The sequence below is a fragment of the Megalobrama amblycephala genome, linkage group LG2, assembly GCF_018812025.1.
Source record: "Megalobrama amblycephala isolate DHTTF-2021 linkage group LG2, ASM1881202v1, whole genome shotgun sequence".
NCBI classification, from domain to species: Eukaryota; Metazoa; Chordata; class Actinopteri; order Cypriniformes; family Xenocyprididae; genus Megalobrama; species Megalobrama amblycephala.
Genome location: NC_063045.1, coordinates 8,391,953 through 8,415,116, shown reverse-complemented (window position 1 = coordinate 8,415,116; position 23,164 = coordinate 8,391,953). Strand labels below are relative to the sequence as shown.

General features: G+C 36.7%; 1 protein-coding gene across 1 annotated transcript in view; it reads left to right on the top strand.

Moving 5' to 3' along the window:
- The window catches only part of pspc1 (paraspeckle component 1), a 76,941-nt gene extending 73,311 nt beyond the window's left edge, over window positions 1-3,630 (top strand). The window contains exon 9 of the mRNA XM_048181453.1: window positions 3,000-3,630. Coding sequence (XP_048037410.1) covers window positions 3,000-3,212 — 213 coding nt within the window. The 3' untranslated portion in view covers window positions 3,213-3,630. The remainder of the gene's footprint in view (window positions 1-2,999) is intronic.
- Window positions 3,631-23,164: the final 19,534 nt, after the last annotated feature.

Genomic DNA, 23,164 nt, shown 5'->3' with positions numbered 1-23,164 from the left:
ATATGCATTTATTTTTACCTTATTTGCTTAACAACTCCTAAACGAGTCGCTCAACGATTCATTTTTCCAAACCCCTCCTTTGCATGACACTAATCTGCTGTGATTAGTCAGATGACTTCTGCTGGTTAACATGGAGTACAGTATACAGTGATTGCATCACTTACATTGTATTATAATAATGATGGTGCTCCGCTCTGTTCTGAAAATAAACACTCAAAGAGGAAATAGGTTTTATGTGTGTTTTAGGCTGTGCGGCGTACACAAAACACACAACTAAATACATATTGTGCATGCTACAGAGAACATAACAGCAACAATTATTAATCATACTTACAGGTTGTAATTCGAGGAGGAAAAAGCTGGTCCGAATAAACTGGGTACTGACCCATCCTTCAGTAACAACCGGCTTGCAAATTCCTCATTGAGTGCATATAGGTTGAAGAAGCAGTCGTCAGTTGAATGAGGGGAACACAGCACAAGGTTCGGGTTATACTGCTGTGGTATCGTTGTAAAGATGAACTTTAACCACAGATTCTTCATGTATTGGCAGTGTTTGAGGGGTTTCAAGGTTTCCCTGGTGTCTGCTTGCGCAGTAACAGGGCGGGCAATAAGCTAATATTTCATCTCTCAACGTCACAACGAAACGGCTTGGGATTCATTTTACAAATGACTCATTTAATTGACTCAGGTTCGACTCTCTCTTTTGAGAGACAATAACTTTATATACATTGCGTTTTCAGATTTAAAACTTTGCAGGATGTTTTCATTCACTTAGAGCTATGTTACACATTTACATGAAAGGTAAATTTCAAAAATCCATAATAGGGGCACTTAAAGAGTATGATTCATTATAACACCAGATGAACCCTGAATTTATAAAACATCATAAGGGTATTTATATTATACATAGGGTATATTACAATGTATTGTATCATCTCAAGAATAATCATAACAGCAGTAATAATACTTACCTATTTGTAGTTAACTATTAAGAATATTATGATTCATAACACAAAATAAACATTATTGTATCTACTTGTTATAATGGATTATATATATATCCCATAGTTTAATATATTAATTATGGGTGGAATTTTACTGCTTATGGTGACAAAAACTAAGTCTTCTTATAAACATCCAAAAAGCTTTATAATGTAGTAATAATATTTATAAGTGGTCTTTGTCTGCTTTAAGTAAAGTAACAAAAGTTAGGTATTCTTATAAACATCCATAAGATATCAATGAATGCTTTGAGCTTTTTTTTTATTGCAATACTTAGAGAATATGTAAAATCAACAAAAAAAAATACTGCACGTAAACTTACTTGCGTTATAACACTTCTAAATATTAATTTTTACATAGTGTTGTTCTACCACACTTACATTTACTTTCACTAATTATTTACATATTGACAGTGATAAAATGTACACTACTTACGAATGAACAAGATGTACAAATGTGTAAACATTTTTATTTACGAATATTAACATCGTGGCCATAATGTTTTGACTCTATTGAAGGCATATAGTTATTTTCAGTCGCATATATTAAATGTAGTTTATTCATTCTACTAATATGAAATAGCATTCACTCTGTTCGTGACTTGTGCTGCACTTGTTTTTAAGGATTACATAATGTTAAACAGGCCTACACTTTAAAACCTTAACATAAATAACATTTCTGTAATCACTTAAACATTGTCATGTAATATTTATTTTGTTTGGACAACCATAAAATACACCAAAACATACAAAACCATCACATCATCATTTGAACTACTTTTGGTATCGCTTTTGACATTTTTGCAATAAATAAATTATCATGATTACAATTGTCTGTCTATTATGCTTTTCTTTATAACTGTATATTTTTAAGAAATGGTTATGGGTATGTTTAGAGGTAGGAGTGGGACTAGCGGCTCAAAATATCTTTTTAATGCTATATTGTTTCTAAAATTGTCATTTTACTACACACTTCTGTCCATTACATTGTATTCTTATATTCTGTATAAAATGGTTTAGGTTTGGGTAGGGTTTGGGGATCTAAAATACAGTATGTTTATAAATGGTAAAAGGGAAAATTATTCAGCTGACTTTGACGTTTTAGGTGTAAAAATGTAATAATTCTATGATCAAATGTTGTCAACACATCCATATTGTATGTTTCAGCATTTACCTAAACGTACAAAAAAGTAGGTTTTGTGTTTTCCACACAACTTTGATTTTACCCTAAGGGAAATGTCTTATAACCCATTCATTATATTTTATGAATGTTTATAAGAATACCAAACTTTTGTTACTTAAAGCAGACAAAGACCATGTATAAATATTATTACCACATTATAAAGCTTTTTAGATGTTTTTTTAGAAGTTTCTTTAAGCAGTAGAAGCCCACTCATAAGATGTAGTATTATACTGTGCAGATCTTACAATGTCAAAATGAGACTTGGGAAAGTAAAATATGAAACTATGGGATATATATTACTCTATAACTTAAGTGGATAAAATTATGTTCATTGTGTGTTATAAATCATCATAATCTTAATAGTTATAACCACAGAGAGGTAAGTATTATTACTGTTATGAATATTCATTAGATGATGCAACACATTATAAGCTCTTTATAAGGCATTATGATGCATTAAGAATACCATTATGATACATTATGAATGCAGGCTTCATCTGGTATTATAATACATCATACTCTTGAAAGATATAATCACAAATAGCTAAGTATTATATTGTATTGTGTCTATTATTCAATCAGATGATACAGCATATTATAAGGTTGTTTATAAGGCATAATGCTTTAAGAATACTCTTATAATGCATTATAAATACAGGCTTTATAGAAAGTGTTACCCTAAAAACATTTATTTTTTGCTCATTTTTGGACTTCTTATTTCTGCAACAACTAAATGTTGTATGGTTAATGTAAAATGGTATTTTTGCATTTAACATTTGCTTGCTACAAACATGCCCTACCTATTTTTAATCCAGCATAATGAGCGGTTTTCTGAAGGAGGAGCTCTTCCGATGGGTTCTCCCGTGGGTGGGCGGACTGGTGTTGACTCCCCTCAGCAGCAGCAGCATTCGCCCATGGTGGTTGGGGCAGGTCCTGTTCCAGGTGTGGTTGGCCAAAGTGGCTTTGGGAGAGGAAGTCCAGTTGGGAGCAACTTTGATGGGCTGAATAACAAGCGACGTAGATACTAATATTTGTTTTCTCTGGAAATTATGCTAACATATGTACAGATTACAGCACATTGACTCATGATTTCTGATAAATGACCAAATGACCATTTATGTCTAATATGGACAGAAATGGCATGGGACAGGCCCTGTGTTAATGTGAAACACTGTCATAAATAATGAAATGCCATTGAATCAGCTTGTACTTGACAAAATATCGTAGATTGCTTACTGCTTACTATTAATGTAGTCATGTATTTCCTGTTTTTTTTTTCCTTTTTTTTTTAAATTAAGCTGTTTTCCTGTCAATACGTGTTTATGTGGAACTTGCACGTGTTTTCGTTTGTTGTGTCTGTGATTCTGTGAATTTTTTTTTTTTTTTAAGAAGATTTAGAATTTTTCTGCTTTCTTGTCAGTACTTTGAATAAATGTTTTAAAATAATTATGTGCATTAGTGGTTAAGTCACAGATTAAAAAATAAAAAATAAAAAAAAATCCTTGTTACTATTAAGTAACATCATTCTAGTTGCAGATTGAGTAAATGGCACATACAGGGTGTTCCAAATGTTTTCTAATTTTAATGAATAATATTTTAATGACTTTATTTATTTATTTTTTATACTGTTTAGGGCCATTCACACTGTGCTTAACCCTGAGTTATTGCCATTCTAAACCCTGTGAAAATGTCAGATGACCACCTTTACCTCAGGGCGCCAGCTAAGGAATTTCACCTTAACAGTAAAAGAACAGTCATAGGTGATTGAATAAATAAGTGTTATGTAAATTGGAGGGAGTACAAAAATAACACAACTACTAAATGAGTGCCATGAATGGATAATGAAAAAAAGTTCATAAGATTGATAAATGCAGGTGATTAAGTTGGATGTTAATATGGCAGAGTTATCTCAAGGAAAGATAAACTAAAACTAATAAGGTGAATCACTTTATTCTGAATTCAACAAATTAACTGAATGATTGTTTATTAACTGACATCAGCTATGCAAAATCACATACTGACAATACACACTAAGTCTCTGGAAAGCGGTTTGGTAAAATGATATTTACATTTTGCTTGGTCAAGTGGTGATCCCAGTGGTGGCCGACAATTTCCGCTGGTGGTGCTGGGCTTCCACTGGTTGTAAACATCCTTGAACACGAAGAGCTGGATGATTCTGAACTTCTGGAGCACTGAGAAGGTACTCGTAGTCTGGAACATGCAGATGAAGGTACCTTGGTAATGGTCCTGACAGTCTGGAACTTGCAGATGGAAAAGCCTTGGAAGAAGGTTTGCTTGTGAAGGCCTATGCTTGTTGTCGTTGTTTGTGTTAATGTTGTAGAACTTCCAAACTTCCCTTCTTTCAGAATTCTTTTTTGTTGGTTTGTTTGTTTCTGTTAGCTTCTGAGCTTCAGTTTTAGTTTTTTTACAGTTTCAAACTGTACAGTTTCAGACTTTAAAGCCTCTTGGTTTTCAAAGAGAAACGTATCCTTTTTAAGCAGGAGGGATTTGAAAATTGGCACTTTCCTATTTCAGTGACATGATTAGCTGTTGGGATCAGTATGGACCACTCTTATTTGCAGCCTAATGTCTAAAAATTCACAGCTTTATAAGTGTCATTTTGTTTTTATCAATGCATTATTCACTTTCCAAACAACTTCAGAATTAGCTTAGTGCTGAACCCCTGAGTCCAAACATGATTCTGAAATGTTGAACTTTCACCCTTGAATTCATATATACCTATGTTTATATGCATTATCATCACAAACAGAATTCAGTGTGCCACAGTACTTTGAATGGATATGGAGAGGGTATGCTCCATATTGTGTCTAAACAGAAGTATGGCCCTGTTTACACCAAGTATTAAGATCTGTTTTGGTTGATTGGATCACAAGTGAAGACGCTAAATAAGGTGTAAAACATTTTAAGCTTATGTCAAAGCGAGCTGGCTTTAGACCCGGCACTTTTCAAACTACTAGGGTGATGCCCCAGCATATGCAATTAAGGGTTGAACTGTGCTTTGCCGCCTAATTCTTTGTTGAATCAGTATGGCTACCATTTCTATATCTTCATTAAAAGTAAGTGAGCTGTGCTTCTGATTGTAATTTTGGCCACCCCTGTAATGGGTTATAGGCTACTATTGACAATACCTGTGCAGCTAGAAAACCACCGCTCATTCAAAGATGTGCATTTATTGCATGGATGGTCTAAACGCAAGTGTCTAAAATGGATGTGCGCAGTTGAATGATAAAGTTTGTCCTCTTTATCTAAATGCTGTTAAACTGAATTGTACAAAGCAAACTGTTAGAATGCAAACTGTTAATTTTTATGAAATCATTAGCATGTCACATAGCATTAGTCGAGTGTTTGACAACTTATTTCTGTGACCTGATGTGGCTTCTTCTCATAGAATGAGGGGAAATATAGTATTCTATCAGGGCTGCAAACTAATCTTTATTTTATTTTTTTTCCCTGCCAACGAATCTTACACACTAGGTTTGCACGACGTCAAAATTACCTTTTTTCAGTCTATATTCGTTCAGATATATCCGTCAGATTTCGCGCTGCAAAACATCCATGACAGCTATTAACCTGTCCATGTTGGCAAATAATCATGGCAATGTGGTAGTAAAGTGTGTGTAGTAAAATGTGCGTAGTAAAGCGATCACCGACAATCAATTTGGGCGGGAATTAATGTAAACACAGATATCGGATTCCATTTGTGTCTAAAGTAAATGTAAACAGGCGGGCAAAAAAAATCGGATATGGTCAAAAGATCGGATCTTTGCATTAAGACTTGCAGTGTAAATGCGAGTACGAGTATGAGCTGAAGAAATTTCTCAGATTTCTCTTGTGCCTCTCCAACATACCTAGGATACTTGTTTTTTTGTGATCGCACACAAAATGTAAAAAATATATCAACATCATATCAATATATCATACTTTTAGAGTTCTTCCTCACAGACACGCACAGCACTTCAGGTGCTCACACCATGCTAGAATTGCCATAACTAGAAGATTTCACTTTGTAAAAAGCATTCATGTCCTCATCCACATCCTTTTTCTAAGCAATTGTTAATTTTAATTTCCAAGTCATGAAATATCTCGAAAATGAAAAAATTTAAAACTTAAAAAAAAAAAAAAAAAAAAAAATAGATGTAACTGTTCTAGTAAAATATAAAATAGTTTTGCTCAGTTATGTTCAGCTCTAAAATATTCTATCAGCATTTTTGATAGATAATATATTTGTTGAAGAGTAGCCTATTATTGAATGTGATTACATGCACCTTTCAGAATCTGCAAAATATCATTTAAAAAATAAATAAATAAGTGAGATCAAAAATAGTTTTTTTATTTAGCACTGCAACAAAAATGTATTATTATGAAAATGTTTACATATAGTCCACACTATATAATATCTGCCTTTACACAAATTAAGCAGTTCAAAAGTTTACATACACTTCATTTATTCTCAGTACTGTGTGTCATTAATTTACGACTGTTTTTTATTATTTTCTTTATGATAAGTCCCATGTTTGGGACTCTTCTCATACCCAACTGTTACAAATGGTGAAAACATTTACTGATACTCCAGAAGGAAACAATGCATTGAAATTCAGGGGGTATAAACATTTACACAGGATGGTTGGAGGGTAAATTGTTTTTATTTTGTCTTCTGGAAAATGTTTTATGAAGCTTTTGTAGGATAGAACTAAAAACAAGTAGATCTTTAAATAAAATCAGAAATGGGAGCGTTTAGCGGAAGTTCTACCCGGAAGACTCTAATGCATGTCATTGCTCATTTTCTAACCAATCATTACACGTCACCTGAGTATGTAAGTTCTGTTCCCACCCACTATCGTGTTCGCAGATACCATCGCCGGCGTTCAGTTCGCAGTTGACATTCCTCACGACGCATGTACAGGCTAGTGATGGGAAACCGAGGCTTTCTGAAGCGTTTGAGACTTTCATCAAATTGTGTCAAAAAAAGGTTCATTACTCCAAGCTTTTAACACAGTACACATTAGTGACATCTGGTGGTCAGACTTGTTTTCTCCACCATATCTAACAAATCAGGGAGCAGATCTACGGTTTGAAAAAGCATGTGACCAGACAAAGCTTCGGAAGTCTGTGACGTACGGAATCACTTTTGTCTTGGATCAATACAGTTCTATCTGATCTAAACTAATCTCATCTAAATTAATTTGTAACAATGAGACCACAACTCCTGTCATGTGTAGCCTATTCAACGGATTCACATATTGATCAATAATATAAAATATACAATGATGTGATCATAGTTGATAATTTTGGATGAGATGTTTAACCTTTATATTCTGTTCGGGTCTCCAAGACCCCAGCAATAAAACATGATTAAATGCATTTTCCTTTTATGTATCAGGTGAAGCGCCAATTTTTTCAAACCAGCTGTCCCGATTTTCCGATACTGCATGACGTTTGAAGCTTCAAACGTCATCAATCACGTGGTATTGTCATTTCGATACAAGCATCGGTACAGTGTGTGATACAATAGTGCTTTGAAAACTGCGTCGGAGCATCGGAGCCCCGGTATCAACCGTCCCATCACTAGTACAGGCCTATAATTGTGATTATCTTAATATTCACACAGACAATGTTAGCGGTAGTCCGATGTACTACAATGTGAAAATTTTTATTTTAGATGGGATATAATCAGGGGCGGAGCCAGGGGGTGGCCAGGGGTGGCCGTGGCCACCCTTGGCCTAAGCTTGGCCACCCCTTTGGCCACCCCGCTCAAAACTGCTGTTTCTGTCTACTTTTTTGTTGACAAGGACTAAACGCAGAACCGTCTCGTTAAGACCATAAAAAACGGGAGACTTTTCAGACGCGCACACTTCGCCTCAGCGCCAGGCGCAAGTCAAACGCGCGCGGAAATGATTCATGTACCGAATAAGCTTCAGAAGAACAACAGTGAACAGCGAACATTATATATAACTTACATAAATGTTTCTCAACTGGTGGGTCGCAAGACCGCGCACTTTTCAATCACGCGCAAATATGGCGCGCTGTATATTACTCACTATAAATAAAGCGCAAAAGAAACTACGAGCATGCAACGTCGTAGTTCTGTTGTCTATTAAGTCATGAAATAACCAAAAAGGCGATTAAAGCTGCGTTAAAACTGTGCATGCATGTATGTAGGCCTATTATATATAAAATGCCAAATGTCTCTGGACTAAAATATTCTGCTATGTGAGATCACAATAGGCACAAGCTGATATGTAATTTTTTTATGCATAAATAAATGTGAGAACTGTGCATTTGTACTAGAAGATGCTAATTTTGTTAATTTATAAAGTACAAACAAAAATGTATCACATTTAAATGCATAGACTAATAATTTTAAATTTTGGCATATGTGCTGTTGATTTCCGCTTCCTCATCAGCAAATGGGAATTCAGAAGAGAACACTTTTTTCTTCTTCTTTGTACTGAGTTTAATTTGGGTATGATAGAACTGTTGCAGTTATTTATTTTGACAATATAGAAAGTTAAACATTTAGTGTTTACTTTTTTGGTTACTTTTTGAAACAGACAAACTGAGAATTGTTTAAGTTCATTGATTATACATAAAATTCAATGAAGGTTGAATAATCTTTGAAGTACAGTATGTAGTTATCTGCATGTCTCATCCATGGAGATACAACAATGGAGAACAAGCTATTGGGAGTTTTGAGTACCAGAACTGACTGAACAAGTTGAGATTTAGCTATAGTGTGAGCCCCTTTATTAATATGGCTGCAAGTGAGGAATGATTAAAAACTAAAAAAAAAAAAAGAAAAAAAATGTCAAATTCACTCAGCATTCCATGATCTAATTCACTATCTAAATTGCAAAGTCAAGTACATTATAGTCAGACTCATTTTTATGTTGAAATAATGAATACTTCTGTGCCACCCCGGACTGGTTGCTGGCCCCTGCCTGGCCACCCCTATGAAAAAATCCTGGCTCCGCCACTGGATATAATGCTGCAGCGTCATTTAAGTTCATGTTAGCCTATCATTTTGAACGTTCATTGAAGCGGTCGCGCTATGAGAGTGATCGTATTCGCCGTCTCTAAATTTAAGAAGTGTGCAGGTCCACCCGCGGATTCTATTTTCGAATATCGTTTCAGCAGTATCATCAAAGGGCCTAGCTATCATCAAAGCAATCTTTAATATTCTCTCGTCATCACTAGAACAGCCACCTCATCTCAGTGATAAGTATTTTCATCGTTTTATGCATTTTGATGTCGTTGGGTGTATAATCATATTCTTTTGCTCTCTACATACATCAGCAGAGCCGTACAGTGCAGTCGCACGCATTTATTTGAGATGGAACGGTGCTCGTTCGCATTGTTACATTCATAGCATGTCGTAATGATCCGCTTGAAAGCGGAGTTGGACTCGTCGTCTAACAGCAGAAAGAACGACACGCTTTGTTGCTTGGGTATGCATGGCGCATAGTGTCGAGTGACTTCCCTTGTAACGTTAGAGGCAGAAACATGATTATTTATGTCCTGCGTGGTAATAAGGCTATGTCGTTTGCATACTGCTTATAAACAGTTATACTGCAGTTAAAGTCTCCGTCTATGTCCTATGTGCTCAGCTTCATGCACGTGCACCAGATTTTCTTTGTGCAAAAAAGGGACAGACGATTTCATTCCATAGATATTGCGTTATCTTTCTGAGACTAACGTCATATATTGTGATATGACAAATTTAACAGATTATTTGAATAACCCTTTTCGGAAAGTACCCTAATTCTAGAACATTTAGGGTGATTTAAATGAAATAAATGGTGTTTTACATATTTCAGGTAAGTATTCAGATCCAGGAAATGATTACCTAATATAAAATGATACTGCATAGTCTATACTGTATTAAATGAATTTAATTTACCTGTGCTAAAGGCACAATCTCTGCGTGGAATTGCGGGCGCGATTGCCAACGAGAGACTGATTTCAGTGCCACACGCGAGTCCCAGCCTGCACTTCCAGGAATAGGAATGAGTCAATTCATTCTACTGAAGTAGTACTTGCAAGTGCGTAAATACTACTCATACAGGTAAGTTTATTTTATGAATTAAACTGAGGTAACGCATCGCTGTTTCACTTGGTCTAACGTTACACTATCATATTAAACTGCATTCGAGTGTTAAAAGTTGTAGACTGCTATCTAGTAGTCTGTTGACCATAAGCAAGATCAACAGCATGATATTGAGCCATCTATGGTGTTGAGCTACATAACATTAATTCGTCTCGTGTACTTTTGCTCACCTGTCCATTAATGTGCTAGAGCGGAGTCAGAGTGTGTTAGTCGCAAAGCTGTTGCATTTCGTAAACGCCATGCTGATGTTGATCCTCGCTCCAATTCTTATTCCAAGTTTGCTTGCCATGTTCCATAGTGTTGGATGAAACCGCGTGCCACTAGACATCACGCAGCTGTCAATGCCTGTTTCCACGGTTACTATCTAACATATGACGTGTCACTCGTTTTTGAATGGGAGAAAGTGTATTGCGCAATATGGCGGAATATGTCCCGCCTTCTAAATAAGAGCCAATCGCTGACTGCTAAAGTCATCACGTCACAGCAGCGGCTCTTAGAAGCACCGGTTTCTATAGAAACGGTCAGACGCGCACCTCAGAAAGGTCTGGGGGCGGTCGACATACGGAAGCTGTAAGCTTTAAAGCCGCGCACACACTTAACGATTGTAAGGCCGATTATGAATGTAAATTGATACTTATGACTGATCGCGCTCAAACGCGTCCAGAATGAGTTTAGATTGCTAGGTTAAATTGATACTTATGACTGATTGCGCTCAAACACGTCCAGAATGAGTTTAGATTGCTAGGTTAGGTTGCTAGGGTGTTATGTGGATGCTAGGGTACTCAGGGTGGTTGCTAAGGTGTTGCTAGAGTATTCGGGGTGGTTGCTAGAGTGTTGCTATGCGGTTGCTAGGGTACTCTGGGTGGTTGCTAAGGTGTTGCTATGTGGTTACTAGGGTACTCTGGGTGGTTGCTATGGTGTTGCTATGCGGTTGCTAGGGTACTCTGGGTGGTTGCTAGGGTGTTGCTATGCGGTTGCTAAGGTACTCTGGGTGGTTGCTAAGGTGTTGCTATGCGGTTGCTAAGGTACTCGGGGTGGTTGCTAGGGTGTTGCTATGTGGTTGCTAGGGACCTCTAGGTGGTTGCTAAGGTGTTGCTATGCGGTTGCTAACATCCTCTTGGTGGTTGCTAAGGTGTTGCTATGCGGTTGCTAGGCTACTCGGGGTGGTTGCTAAGGTGTTGCTATGCGGTTGCTAGCGTACTCAGGGTGGTTGCTAGGATGTTGCCAGGGTGATTTATGTGGTTGCTATGCAGTTGCCATGATGGTTTGGTTGCTGTGTGGTTGCTAAGTTGTTCTGGGTGGTTGCGATAGATAGATAGATAGATAGATAGATAGATAGATGAGTTTACGAGGAAACATAGATAGATAGATAGATAGATAGAGTTTATATAGATATATAGATAGAGTTTATATAGATATATAGATAAGTTTATATAGATAGATAGATGAGTTTATGAGTTTAGATAGATAGATGAGTTTGATAGATAGATAGATAGATAGATGAGTTTACGAGGACAGATAGATAGATAGATAGATAGAGTTTATATAGATATATAGATAAGTTTATATAGATAGATAGATGAGTTTATGAGTTTAGATAGATAGATGAGTTTGATAGATAGATAGATAGATAGATAGATAGATAGATTTAGTTTGATAGATAGATAGATAGATAGATAGATAGATAGATAGATAGATAGATAGATAGATAGATAGATAGATGAGTTTATCAGAATCAGAATCAGAAAGAGCTTTATTGCCAGGTATGTTGTTTACACATACTAGGAATTTGTTTTAGTGACAGAAGCTCCACAAGCTGGTCTGTCCAGATGCTGGAGAACATAATGCAGTCCCATATTGACTGCATCATCCATAGACCTGTTTGCTCGGTAAGCAAACTGCAGGGGGTCCAGTAAGAGTCCAGTGATGTCCTTCAGAAAAGCCAGAACCAGTCTTTCAAATGACTTCATGGCCACAGACATTAGAGCCACAGGTCTGTAGTCATTTAGTCCAGTGATTTTGGGTTTCTTTGGGATGGGGATGATGGTGGAGCGTTTGAAGCATGAGGGGACTTCGCACAGCTCCAGTGATCTGTTGAAGATCTGTGTGAAGATGGGGGCCAGCTGGTCAGCACAGGTTTTCAGACAGGCTGGTGAAACGCTGTCTGGGCCTGGTGCCTTTCTTCTCTTGTTCTTTCTGAAGACCTGGCGCACGTCATCTTCACTGAACTGAATTGCAGGTGTGGGGGAGAGGGGGGTTGATGGAGGTGTGAATGGTGATTTTTCAAACCTGCAATAAAACCCATTCAGATCGTCTGCCAGTTGTTGATTCTCCACAGAGCTGGGGGATGGTGTCTTGTAGTTGGTGATAACTTTCAGACCTTTCCACACTGAAGCTGTGTCATTAGAAGAGAACTGATTCCGAAGTTTATCAGAATAATTCCTCTTTGCCACTCTGATCTCCTTTTCCAGTGTGTATTTGGCCTGTTTGTACAAGACTCTGTCCCCTTTTCTGCGAGCATCTTCTTTGGCCTGACGGAGCTGGCTGAGTTTTGCAGTGAACCAGGGTTTGTTGTTGTTGTAAGATAAATGAGTCTTTGTAGGAATGCACAGATCCTCACAGAAACTGATATATGATATAACAGTCTCTGTGAGCTCGTCCAGATCGGTGGCAGCAGCTTCAAAACCACTCCAATCAGTCCATTCGAAACAGGCTTGTAAAGCCCGCTCTGTTTCGGTGGTCCATCTCTTTACAGTCCTTGCTACAGGTTTAGCTGATTTCAGTTTCTGCCTGTAGGTTGGTATGAGATGAACTAAACAGTGATCAGAGAGCCCCAAAGCTGCCCGTGGGACAGAGTGATATGCATCCTTTATTGCTGTGTAACAATGGTCGAGTATATTACTGTCTCTGGTGGGACAGGTAACATGCTGTCTGTATTTGGGCAGTTCACGTGAGAGAATCGCTTTATTAAAGTCCCCGAGAATGATTAGAACAGAGTCCGGGTGTTGTTGCTCGCTCTCTGTGATCATATCAGCGAGTAACTGTAAAGCCGAGCTCACGTGCGCTTGCGGAGGAATGTAGACGCTCATCAGAATGAACGAGCAAAACTCCCACGGTGAATAGAACGGTTTGCAGTTAATGAAGAGTGTTTCAAGTTCTGGACAGCACATCTTCTTTAACACCGTTACATCTGAACACCACCTTTCGTTGATGTAAAAGCACGTCCCGCCGCTGCGCGATTTCCCCGTTGATTCTGCGTCGCGATCTGATCTAAACAGCAGAAAGCCCGGCAGACTTAACACGCTGTCCGGAATGGGGTCGTTCAGCCAGGTTTCCGTGAAGCACAGAGCAGCCGAGTTCGAGAAATCCTTATTTGTCCGGGAGAGCAGAAGGAGTTCGTCCGTTTTGTTGGGCAGAGAGCGGAGATTCGCCAGATGGATGCTAGGCAGTGGCGTTCTTAATCCGCGCTGTCTGAGCTTCACGAGGGCGCCGACGCGCTTCCCCCGTCTGCGCGTCCTGAAGCGTCTAAACAGCGCTGCCGCTCCGCTGACTACAACATTCAACAAAACGTCTGAATAATCGAAATCCGGTAAAAGATTTTGTGGTGTGTACTGCCGAATGTTCAGCAGTTCATCCCTGGTAAAACTGATGGTGTTTGAAAAACAGAAAACAGGAAAAACTAACAAAAACAGAACAAACACTGAAGAGCTAAGCACTGTGGCTGCCATGCGCGGCGCCATCTTGTAACTTATATAGATAGACTTAGTTTTATAGATAGATAGATAGATAGATAGATAGATGAGTTTATGAGTTTAGATAGATAGATAGATAAGTTTATATAGATAGATAGATAGATTTTGAGTTTGAATGAGTTTCAATGGATTAGAAATAGTACATAGAATGGCACTTGAGTCTAATTGAGTTTTTGAGTCTAATGGGCTTCCGTAGTTTAAATTTGAATGTTGACAGTTGGAGTTTGAATGTCTTGGCTCATTTGAACATTCCGTCAATGAAAGTCAATGGGAATGGGAAAGTTTGTAGAGTTAAAGCTGTAGGAGGAGTTAGAGTTGATAATTTTAGTCTCAGAATAATAATAATACGAAGTTTAAATAGCATTACAGTAAGTTGGCTTTTTCAAGCCAACTTAATAAATGCTGCACCATTAAGAATATATCATCGGTGTCAGGCGGAAACCTTGTATCTCTATATTTCTTCATTTTTGTTTTATTTTATTTTTAAAAAAACAATGATATTGGTCACACTTTAGGCCTGTTTGTGGGGTTTTACAAATATTTAATAAATGAAAAGGATTTTAAACAGCTTGGGACAAAACTTCGTAACTCCATTGGATCCTCAAACTGTCAGTCAATCCTTATAATTCCGCCCCACCTCTATCATGAATGAAGTGTTGCACGCAGTTTGGAGATCTCTACTTCTTTGCAATGTAATTGCAATAATATAATAATAATTTGCAATATATACACACCTATCAGGCATAACATTATGACCACCTTCCTAATAATGTGTTGGTCCCCTTTTAGCTGCCAAAACAGCCCTGACCCATTGATACATGGACTCCACTAGACCCCTGAAGGTGTGCTGTGGTATCTGGCACCAAGATGTTAGCAGCAGATCCTTTAAGTTCTGTAAGTTGCAAGATGGGGCCTCCATGGATCAGACTTGTTTTGTTCAGCACATCCCATAGATGCTCAATTGGATTGAGATCTGGGGAATTTGGAGGCCAAGTCAACACCTCAAACTCATTGTTGTGCTCCTGAACCATTTTTGCTTTGTGGCAGGGAGCATTATCCTGCTGAAAGAGGCCATAGCCACCAGGGAATAACAGGGGTCAGCATGGGCACCCTGACTGGTCTGCGGCTATGCAGCCCTATACGCAACAAACTGTGATGCACTGTGTATTCTGATATCTTTCTATCAGAACCACCATTAACCTTTTGAGCAATTTGAGCTACAGTCGCTCGTCTGTTGGATCGGACCACACGGGCCAACCTTCGCTCCCCACGTTCATCAATGAGCCTTGGCCTCCCATGACCCTGTTGCCGGTTCACCACTGTTCCTTCCTTGGAATACTTTTGATTTCGAACTTAAATTACATCCAGTTTATCAGCAACACAGCGCACGAGTGTGAATCCCGCGATATCCGCCTTTGATCCCATAGGTTCTGATCCACTACGAGAACAGAGAACTGTCTGTCTTGCCTGCACTTTTTTCACTCCTCCCCTCACTGCAGCCGCCTACTCTCTGCTGGGTGCATCTCAAACAAGCCTAATGTTATGCCTGATCGGTGTGTGTGTATATATGTGTGTATATATATATATTTCTTTTTTAATAAATCTGCAAAAATGTTAACAACTCTGTGTTTTTCTGTCAATATGGGGTGCTGTGTGTACATTAATGAGGAAAAAAAATGAACTTAAATGATTTTAGCAAATGGCTGCAATATAACAAAAAGTGAAAAATTTAAGGGGGTCTGAATACTTTCCGTACCCACTGTATATCAGTGCTCAACGTAAATGAGTACACCCTCTTTGAAAAATAACATTAAATAACATCAATATCTCAATTTCCAAAATGTTGACAGTTTTATATAACATCTGTTTAACTTATAACATGAAAGTAAGGTTAATAATATAACCTGGAGAACAAAATTTTCAGTTTTACTCAAATTAGGGTGATGCAAAAATGAGTACATCCCTCTGAAAGTCTCTGGAGCATAGCTAAATTTTAGACTACAAATGTCTAATTTAACAAGAATTCAACTACAGGTGAGTCTAATTATTCATTACACAGGTATCCAGCAGACAGTTGACTATAAAAGGGTGTTAAAACCCCTTCCCATGTCCCTGGAGCATAGGTTTTATCAGCTGCCAATTTTCAATGCACGTTTAAGAGTGCAAGTTGCAACTATTATTAACAATGGAAAGATGAAGCTTATCAATGTGTGACAATATCACCCTGTTTTGTTTTCTGTTTTGCACCATTTCCTGCCAGTCTGTCATCATATTTATGCATTTTGATTCAATATCAGTTATTTTGAATATACTGTATATCAGGTAGGCTAAAGTACATGGCAAATTAATGCTGTAAAATATACATGGGAATTAGTTGGTACTATATTAATATTGAAGGTTAAAATGAACCAATTTGTATATATACAAACTTAAATTGCACTTAAGGATTTATTTATAAAAATAAAGTTATAATAGGCCTTTAAAATTTAAACTTTAAAATTCTTTCTACTCCAATTCATTTTTTGAAATGTAAACATTAAAAATGGTGGCTGTCAACTTGACGGATTTATTGAATCATGCATTATATAGGCTATTAAAGAACATTCAAAATTATAATTAATATGTAATATGGTGCATATATTTAGCTAAATGCTCCTCTTTAGAGTTAATTTTTCTAGCTGACTAATGATCTTATGGTCACTGAATATGGCCGAGAGAGCTCAACGCACTGCAAATGAAGAAAACACATGCAAATAGAAAAAACACCAGCAAATAAAGAAAACATCTTCATCAGTTTCACAACACATGCGCTGCAAAAGTTCACAACACAACCAAATACAAAAATGCACTGCAAAAGTTCACAACACATGCAAATATAAAACGTGCTGCAAAAGTTCACAACACGTAAATACAGAAACGCGCTGCAAAAGTTCACAACACAAGCAAAATGATCTGAAAATAGCGCATACCAGGCCCGGCAATCTCAAGCCCCCCTCTGCAATGATCTGAATGATGATGATGATGATTAGGCTACTTTTAGAATTAAATTAATATTTTAATTTGCCGCAATAAATTATAGCACATCACGCATAACCGACATGCTGTAATAAGATTAGCTAACTATAAATTAAGGTTAAATAGTGTTATCAGAATATGTTGAAGTATAACTCTCGTTGCTGAGTTTTTAGTTTCACTTTCTGCAGTGAATAAATGACTGGGATTTGAAACATAACATCAAGTAAATTATAAAAATATTATTATATTAAATTATATTAAATTATTATATTAAAAATATTACTTATTATTAGTAATTTATTAATATTTTTTTACGCAAAATAATACCCCCCCAAATCGTTTGTCCTGGCGCCAGGACTGGCACAGACTTCATAACTTGTTAAATATGGATATTTTTCTTACACAAATGCATCGTTTCACTTCAGAAGGCCTTATTAACCCCCTGGGGCCATGTGAAGCACATATTCATGATGAATGGATGTGGATGGAAGCCTTTTCTTCAGCTCATACTCATTGAACCCCATCACTGCCATTATAAAGCTCAGATGCGTCAGGATATTTATTTCTGTGATTATGTTAATCAGAAAGAAGAAAGGCATATACACCTAGGATGGCTTGAGGGTGAGTACAGCTTGGGCTAATTTTCATTTCAAAGTGAACTAAGCCTTTAACATACAAAAGGACAGTTGAGTATGTACATTGCATTTGCATCCACATTTTATCCACGTGCAGGGTAAGCAAAATGTTTACCATGAAATTATATAAAAAAAAAAACTTCATAAACCATCCACACTAAAACTATTATATTTGATTGTTTCATATAATTAGTTGTGTTTTTCAGAAGGGAAAAAAAGATACAAAACTGAGATCATGGTGAAAAAAAAAAATCTTGGTGGGGAGGAAAAAAACCCCCGAAAAGTTATCTTGTTATTTCAACATAATAAGTCGTTATAACGACATAATATCTCGTTATTTCAACATAAGTCGCTATAACGACATAATATCTCGTTATTTCAACATAATAAGTCGTTATAACGACATAATATCTTGTTATTTCAACATAAGTCGTTATAACGACATAATATCTCGTTATTTCAAGATATTAAGTCGTTATAACGACATAATATCTCGTTATTTCAACATAAGTCGTTATAACGACATAATATCTCGTTATAACGACATAATATCTCGTTATTTCAACATAATAAGTCGTTATAATGACATAAGTCGTTGCTTCAACATAATAACTCTTCATTATCTATCAAGTATGATAAAGGATGTGCACTTATCAATGTCCCCAGTGGTGCAACGCTAAAGTGTTAGACCGCCAATCTAGCTTTTACTGCGATCGCCGCGGTTTCGAATCCGCCTTTTGCCGAGTTCGTTCTTCTCTAGTTTCACGTCACATATCAAAAAAGGCATTTATTTTCAATAAAAATTAAAACAATGTTATAAAAGTGCAAATAACCTGCCTAACGAGTGTTTAATAACATTAAAAGTATTTATTTGGCAGGGTTAGCAGCATGTTCGATATTACCCACTAGAGGGCAGAATAAGACAGGGAATCAATTAAAGAATGCAATAGATATGTTGAACTACTGTTACAATTTGGTGCTCCAAAATCCCAGAGGTTTATCATGGGAATTTGCGTTCATCCCAGGCTAACCTTTATTGAGGTTAAATTTATTAGACCATAGTAAATAAAACAATTTACAGTGCAAATGTCAGGGGTGTCAAACTTACAGCCCGGTGTCCAATCTGATTTGAACTATAATAAAACATAGAGATGCACTAGTCCAGGGGCCAAAAACGTTTTTAAGCGGGGTTTTTTTTATTATTATTCTGGGCTTGCAAACAAACTGCTTTGTAATATTTTCTAAAGATATAAAAATCAAAATAGGTGCTAATATATTGAAATAATAGGACACGGAGTGTCTATTTACAGTAAGTGCAAATAGCGTCCCTTGTTGACAAACACTCTTTACAGTATAGCTCCAATGTCTGGTTGGGCCACTCAAGTTTAAAAAGGGACAGTTGTAATTTGATGTATTCAGTGGCGTAACAATAGCATGTAGGGTTTCAGATTTTGGCTTTTACAGCGATCGCTGCAGGGTCAAATCAGCATTTTGCAGAGCTCACCCAATAATAGAGCTCACTCCTATTTTCTCATCATATACATTTTCAATAAAATGAAAATAATGTTCAAAAAGTGGAAATAAAATGTGAACAAGTGTTTAATAATATTAAAAGTGTTCATTGAGTAGGGTTGGTGGAAAGTGGATGGGTTTTATTCTCCCAATAATGCAGCATCCATTTAATAATTTTAATAAATATAATCACTCTATATGATATTATTGCATCCTGTACAAAAATACTGAGGTACAAATTGTATCTGCCAATACTAGCCTACAGCATCTAAATATTATTTACACTTCTTGCAAAGAACTGATAGGCTGCTTTTACATGGTGTCAATAGAATATATCGCTATTTTCACCTAGTATAAATAGCCTATCGTGAAAATGCTGCTATTGTCATTTAGTATAAATTGGATGTATCGGTATTTTCACTTAGTGTAAATAGCATCTACAGTAGGGGTGTCAAACTCATTTTAGTTTGAGGGACGGACTGGAAAGAAATGAACCATATGCGGGCCGAATTACCTTCTTCTTATAATAACCTTGGTGCGCTGATAGTTGCATTAATATTAAACATATGAACAACAAATTAATTTGCAAGAAAACTGCATTGTTTTGTTTTTTTACAGTGAAAAGACTATTTGATTTTTAAAATTATTTTTTATTTAATATTTTTTATTAGCATCTATTTTGATTTATCATGGCCAATTTCAATTTTTATAAGAAGCAAAACGTCTGATTCTGATACTGGTTGCAGATTTTTTTTTAAAGCAAATTTATTTGTTGTTTTTTTTTTCACAGGCCAAACTGGCCTTAAACAAATATCTCTTTGATATTAGAGGCAAACACAGGCATTTGGATATTAGAGGCATTTTTATCATAGTCAAAGATGTTATGCACATGAGCATGAGCAGTTTTTTTTAATTTAAATTACTGAATAGATTTCAAGATTAACAGCAAAAACTAGGTCTGGTCTGACTTTAGCTTTGTGAAATTATGCTACATAAAACAAAATCAGCAGACGGACTGAATGAATATTACTACTTTATATGGAGATAAGAGGAAAAGCCATCAAAACTTTTCTTAAAACAGTTGCCTTCGGAGATATATTCATATCAATCCCACTGTAATATTTATATTATTCTCCCTATTTTTCGCGAACAGTGACCTTGTGCATGGTACAGTAGTTCCTCTGCTGGCGGGTTTGTTCTCTTTGTGTCCGTATTCAGCGTGTTAAAGTCCTGCTTACATACTTCGTAAATACACAGATGAAATTTTGGGAAAATATTACAAAGCAGTTTGTTTGCAAGCCCATAATAATAATAAAAAAAACCCCGCTTAAAAACGTTTTTGGCCCCTGGACTAGTGCATCTCTATGTTTTATTATAGTTCAAATCAGATTGGACACCGGGCTGTAAGTTTGACACCCCTGACATTTGCACTGTAAATTGTTTTATTTACTATGGTCTAATAAATTTAACCTCAATAAAGGTTAGCCTGGGATGAACGCAAATTCCCATGATAAACCTCTGGGATTTTGGAGCACCAAATTGTAACAGTAGTTCAACATATCTATTGCATTCTTTAATTGATTCCCTGTCTTATTCTGCCCTCTAGTGGGTAATGCTGCTAACCCTGCCCAATAAATACTTTTAATGTTATTAAACACTCATTAGGCAGGTTATTTGCACTTTTATAACATTGTTTTAATTTTTATTGAAAATAAATGCCTTTTTTGATATGTGATGTGAAACTAGAGAAGAACGAACTCGGCAAAGGCGGATTTGAAACCGCGGCGATCGCAGTAAAAGCTAGACTGGCGGTCCAATACTTTAGCGCTGCGCCACTGGGGACATTGATAAGTGCACGTCCTTTTTCATACTTGATAGATAATGAAGAGTTATTATGTTGAAATAACGAGATAATAAGTCGTTATAACGACATAATATCTTGAAATAACGAGATATTATGTCGTTATAACGACTTATGTCAAAATAACGATATATTATGTCGTTATAACGACTTAATATCTTGAAATAACGAGATATTATGTCGTTATAACGACTTAATATCTTGAAATAATGAGATATTATGTCGTTATAACGACTTATGTCGAAATAACGAGATATTATGTCGTTATAACGACTTAATATCTTGAAATAACGAGATATGTCGTTATAACGACTTAATAATTTGAAATAACGAGATATTATGTCGTTATAACGACTTATTATGTTGAAATAACGAGATATTATGTCGTTATAATGACTTATTATGTTGAAATAACGAGATAAGTTTTCGTTTTTTTTCCCCCTCCCCACCAAGTTTTTATTTATTTTTTTTTATTTTTTTTACCATGCGGTTCAGGGCTTCCGTAGATAATGATGTATTTGTTGTTTCATTAGGACATATAGCAGCAGACATATAGACCAGAGGGATGAAAATTTGTGCTATAACTGAGGATGATGTTTGTCCTAGCACACTGCCTACCTTTATAATCTTTGACCTACAATCTGCTGTTTCTTACCTGTTTGCCCTTATCTTCGCCTTGGATTTTGAATTGTTAACGGCCTCAGACCTAGGGGATATCTACGGTGGCCCAGTAGTGCACAGCACAATGAAATTAAAAAAGCAAACATAAGTTCACAACACAATGGAAACAAGCCACAACACAACAAAAAATCTCAAAAAATTAGCATATCATGAAAATGTTCTCTAAACGAGCTATTAACCTAATCATCTGAATCAACTTATTAACTCTAAACACCTGCAAAAGAAGGAAGGAAAAAGTGTGTCAAAAAACGCTGCACAATGAGAAGAGGTGACCGGACCCTGAGGAAGATTGTGGAGAAGGACCGATTCCAGACCTTGGGGGACCTGCGGAAGAAGTGGACTGAGTCTGGAGTAGAAACATCCAGAGCCACTGTGCACAGGCGTGTGCAGGAAATGGGCTACAGGTGCCGCATTCCCCAGGTCAAGCCACTTTTGAACCAGAAACAGCGGCAGAAGCGCCTGACCTGGGCTACAGAGAAGCAGCACTGGACTGTTGCTCAGTTTTGCATGTCATTCGGAAATCAAGGTGCCAGAGTCAGGAGGAAGACTGGGGAGAAGGAAATGCCAAAATGCCTGAAGTCCAGTGTCAAGTACCCACAGTCAGTGATGGTCTGGTTTGCTCACAGTGCCAAAACCACTGGTAAATGGTTTACTGACCATGGTATTACTGTGCTCAATTGGCCTGCCAACTCTCCTGACCTGAACCCCATAGAGAATCTATGGGATATTGTGAAGAGAAAGTTGAGAGACGCAAGACCCAACACTCTGGATGAGCTTAAGGCCGCTATCGAAGCATCCTGGGCCTCCATAACACCTCAGCAGTGCCACAGGCTGATTGCCTCCATGCCACGCCGCATTGAAGCAGTCATTTCTGCAAAAGGATTCCCGACCAAGTATTGAGTGCATAACTGAACATAATTATTTGAAGGTTGACTTTTTTTGTATTAAAAACACTTTTCTTTTATTGGTCGGATGAAATATGCTAATGTTTTGAGATTTGAATTTGGGGTTTTCATGAGCTGTATGCCAAAATCATCAGTATTAAAACAATAAAAGACCTGAAATATTTCAGTTGGTGTGCAATGAATCTAAAATATATGAAAGTTTAATTTTTATCATTACATTATGGAAAATAATGAACTTTTATCACAATATGCTAATTTTTTTGAGAAGGACCTGTATATGTAAGTAATGTGAGCATAATAGGGCTATGTGTAATAATATTTAAATGAACAAAATATGTTTTATTGAATGTCTGGATATCCTGATTACCTTAATGTATCGATTCATAAAACGAGCAAAAGATAAATTACTTTCGATTTGGACAAATTAGATCTGCTTTTGTTTCATTAATGCCTGATAGTCAGATAAATGTTTAATTTCAACCGTTGTCTTTATA